The following is a 4221-nucleotide window of genomic DNA, read 5'->3' as shown; positions in this document are numbered from 1 at the left end:
TCTTCTGTTTATTTATTATGGAGAACATCTGCATTTGCTTCTACTAGTGGGAGCCCTCGTCATGATTTGTTTTTATCTTCTTGTGTATCTATAAGGAATACAACTGAGCTGTCTCTGGCTATATTTCCTACTGTCCCCGGCCCCACAGATGAAAGAACTTCTGTCTTCGCCGCATTTCGTAAAAAATTTGCTGCTCCCCCATCGAAGCCACCAACAGCATCTATGCCTCCATTCCTTCGTGGGTTAGAGGCCCTCAAGCAGCAAGAAAGAAGAAGCAAAAGGAGACAACAGACACACCAACAGCAGCAGCAGCACCAGCACCAGCAGCAGCTCCGCACCTTCCCCCCAGTACTCAAACTCCCTGCACTCGAACATTATATTGTTGAAGACCCAACCAGCACTGACATCGGCAGAAAGTTTTCTATGGTAGCAGACTGTCCTTCAGATGATGATGAGGCAGCAGCAGCAGCAGCAGCAGGAGCAGCAGCAACATCAGCAACTGCAGCAGCAAGCCCACCAGCACCCACATCGGTATCCACCCCAGCTGCAGCTCCCAGCACTGGCTCGGCACAAATTCAGGGCAGAGTTAAGTTTGCTGTTGAGGGGCTGTTGCAGCGGCGCCAGCAGCAGCTGCAGCAGCAGCAACTCCAGCAGCTCCTTCACAGCCGAGCCCAAAGAGACAAGGCCTCTAAGACAAGAGACACACCGCCAAATCCTGCAGCAGATGTAGAAGCAGATGCAGTAGCAGATACAGTAGCAAGTAGACGAGAAGGTGAAGAGGTAGCGGGGCGAGGCCCCTGGGGGTGTAGCGACACCTCTCTTCCCTTCGCAGACGAAACGGAGAGAGAGGGGCCCCCGGGGGCCCCGGGGGCCCCAGGGGCCCCCGAGAGCCCCTATAGAAGGAACCCACGGTCCCCCCGCGAAAACGACTGTTTGCTGTTGGAGCCAGTAGCGATAAAGGAGCCACGACGGCGGCGGCGGCGTCAGCAGCAGCAGCACGAGGACCAGCAACAGCAGCAGCAACAGCAGCAGCAGAAGCAGCAGGAGGAGGAGGAGCATCAGCATCAGCGTGGTGTTCGGGTTGGCCGCGACAAGCGACATCATCGGGGATCGCGATCCCACGGTCGTCGTACTCGATCCCAGGATCGTCTCCATGAGAGAGAACCACTGACACTGGGCGTTGACTACCTCGTGCTCGATGATAGAGACAAACAGCTGCTGCCGCTTCCTCTCTTCTGGCAGCTCACTGACAATACCCCTCTTTGGTGTTGTCTAGCAGATAGGGTCCCCAAATATAAACACAAAATCAGAAAATTTGTACTCAACCCAAAAAATGCAGACTTCTTAGCTGAAGTAAACACACACTTCCTGCTCCTTTTGCTGCTGCTCCTGTTGCTGCTGCTGCTGTTGCTGCTGTTGCTGCTGCTGCTGTTGCTGCTGCTGCTGTTGCTGCTGTTGCTGCTGCTGCTGTTGCTGCTGCTGCTGTTGCTGCTGTTCTTCGCTCTACTTCGGTTGCTTCGGCTGCTGCTGTTCGTGCTCCTGCTGGTTGCTGTCAGTGGTGGTTCCGCTGCTCCTGTTGTTGTTTCTGCTGCGTTTGCATCTTTTCCTGTTGCTGCTGCTGCTGCACCTTTTGGTGCAGTGTAAGGAGATGTGTGTGGTGGGTGTATGTATGTTGTTGTTGTTTCTTTTTTTTTTCTTTCTGTGTTTGTATGTTGTAGTTGTTTATGTATTGCTTTTGTTTATAGGAGAAGTCGCAGCGTGCATTCAGTGGCTCTCTATTAGCTAAGTATAGAAACAAGCGATCCTGTCTCCCCCCCAAACAAATTCATATTGATGAGGGGCTCGCTCTATCAGCTTCTGTTGTTGGAGTTGCTCTCAGATCCAGCGGCATGAGTGAGTTGCCACCTGCTGCTGCTGCTGCTGCTGCTGCAAATGCTTATGCTGCTGCTCCTGCTGCTGCATTTGTTGCTTATTCTGCTGCTGGTTATGCTACATGTGTTGCTGCTGCTGCTGCTCCTGCATCCACTGCTTCTGCTGCTGCTGTTGCTGCTTCGATTGAAGCTCTTCCAGCTGTGACTACCTTGGTTGCTTGATCTCCTGACGTCGCAGCCTTGGTTGTTGCTGCTGCTGCTGCTGTTGCTGTTGCTGTTGCTGCTGCTGCTACTGTTGCTGTTGCTGCTGCTGCTGGTGCTGCTTCGATTCCTTGTATATGCTACTGCGTCTGTGACGTGACTACCCACAACGTGCTGATGGTGTTGGCGGTTTGAGTCTTTCTGTTTTGTGTTATAAATGTCTCTGTCTTTTCTGCTGTCTCCTTTCTTCTGTCTCCTTTCTCCCGTCTCCTTTCTGCTGTCTCTTTTCTATTGTCTCCTTTCCATCTTCCTTCTTCTTTAGCCTCTCTTCTGTCTCCTTTGATCTGTCTCTTTTTATCTGTCTCCTTTTGTCTGTCTCCTCAGGTCGTTCTAACCTGGAGGGTCTCTTCTTTGAGATAGTGCTGGAGCACTGTCTCTGTGTCTGCAATCGATTGCCTCGTCCTATAACTTTGCGTTTCTCTCCTCGCGACTGCGGGGGCGCTGCTGCCCAGCAGCAGCAGCAGCAGCAGCAACAGCAGCAGCAACAGCAGAATCAGCAGCTGCTTACATTTGATTCCTTTATTCCCCCTCCTCCAACAGAAATGCAAATAGAAGCGGGAGAAGAAGTGTCTCTTCCTGCTGACCCCTCACACATCACTGTTTACTTCGGCCCGAGGGTCTCCAGGCCCATCGACGTAGACTTCATACACGCGGGGGTACGGTTGCTGCTGTATCGTCACCTGTCTCCTCACCTGTCTCCTCACCTGTCTCCTTATATTTCTCCTCACCTGTCTCCTCACCTATCTCCTCATCTGTCTCCTCACCTGTCTCCTCACATTTCTCCTCACCTGTCTCCTCATATTTCTCCTCACCTGTCTCCTCACATATCTGCTCACCTGTTTCCTCACTTGGTTGTACTTGGTGTCTCCCTAGGGCAGCTTGCTGCTTCTGTCTCCTTAGTTGTCTCCGTGATTGTATCTACTGTCTCCTTAGGGGTTCTTGCTGCTGTTGTCTCCTCACTGTATTCGTTCTATCTCTTCTGTCTCTCTGACTGCATTGTATGCCTCTGTGGCGGCCTTTGTCTTCCCTCTATTTCTATGAATGCCCTCTCCCGCTGTCTCCGTGCAGTGTATATACTGTCTCCTCTCTCAGTGCAAAAGCAGCAAAGGCGAGACATGTTGCTTGAGGCGTTTTAGCTGTCTCGGTTTTTGTACTCTTTAGAGCAGTAGCAGCAGCAGCAGCTGCTGCTGCTGCTGCAGTTGCTGCTGCTTCATATCTATTTCACAGTGCATATGGGGGTCACGCCGATAGGGGGAGTGCCAGGGAGACAGTCTGTTGTGTCCAGCTTGAATGATATACGAATAATTTTGCTGCTGCTGTTGCTGCTGCTGCTGCTGCTGTTGCTGCTGCTGTTGTCTGCAGACGAGTGTGCAGCGTGTGGTGATGCAGAACTGCAGCGAAGACACTTCCTCGCGGAGCGGGTTTCGGTTGAGCCCGGCGATAACAGAAGGGTCTGGTTCTTTCTCAGGGGGTGAGGAGACAGGAGACAGAGGAGAGGAGACAGGAGACAGGGCAGGAGAGACAGGAGAAAAAGCTGCAGAGCCAGCTGGTATGGAGAGCAGCGCGAGTGCTTGGGGAGAAGCTAAGACACTCGAACAGGAGACACTTCATGAGCCCGCTGCACTGCTGCTCTGGGCGGAGACAACAGACCATACGGGGGGCAGCAAGGCCACCAAGTCCGCGACAGCTCAGCGTCTCTTCCACGGCACCTTCGTCAGAACTCTGACGATATTTGCAGACTTCTGGGTGAGAAAGCCAACATACACCAGCTATATACTTAGCTAGCTAGCTAGCTAGAGAGATAGCTAGCTAGATAGCTAGCTAGGCAAGGCACAGCGTACAGCTCGGCTGGATAGATAGGTAGATTCTCAAGGTTTAGCTAGCTCCACGCGCAGGCAGCCGCGGAGTAGCTGGCTAGCTAGGCGCAGTTGTAGCTAGCCCCATGCACACTTTTTAGCTAGCTAGCTAGGTGGATAGCTAGATAGATAGCTAGCTAGCCAGGTGGTTCAGTATATAGAAACCAGGTGTAGAGCCCGGTAGTTTAACCACCCGGGCCTACACCTGGTTTCTATATATATATATATATATA

General features: G+C 52.2%; 1 protein-coding gene across 1 annotated transcript; it reads left to right on the top strand.

Moving 5' to 3' along the window:
- Nucleotides 1–222: 222 nt before the first annotated feature.
- EMH_0073970 (uncharacterized protein) lies at nt 223–3917 on the top strand (the record flags this gene model as incomplete). Its single annotated transcript, XM_038022710.1, has 4 exons — nt 223–1353; nt 1746–1893; nt 2457–2788; nt 3495–3917. The coding sequence occupies 4 exons, from the start codon at nt 223–225 to the stop codon at nt 3915–3917; spliced, it is 2034 nt and encodes a 677-aa protein (XP_037878564.1).
- Between the last annotated feature and the right edge of the window lie 304 nt (nt 3918–4221).

The sequence above is a fragment of the Eimeria mitis genome, genomic scaffold, assembly GCF_000499745.2.
Source record: "Eimeria mitis Houghton genomic scaffold, Emh_scaff4283, whole genome shotgun sequence".
NCBI lineage: Eukaryota > Apicomplexa > Conoidasida > Eucoccidiorida > Eimeriidae > Eimeria > Eimeria mitis.
Note: the sequence above shows the minus strand (reverse complement) of the source record. Positions and strands in the feature narration are given on the sequence as shown.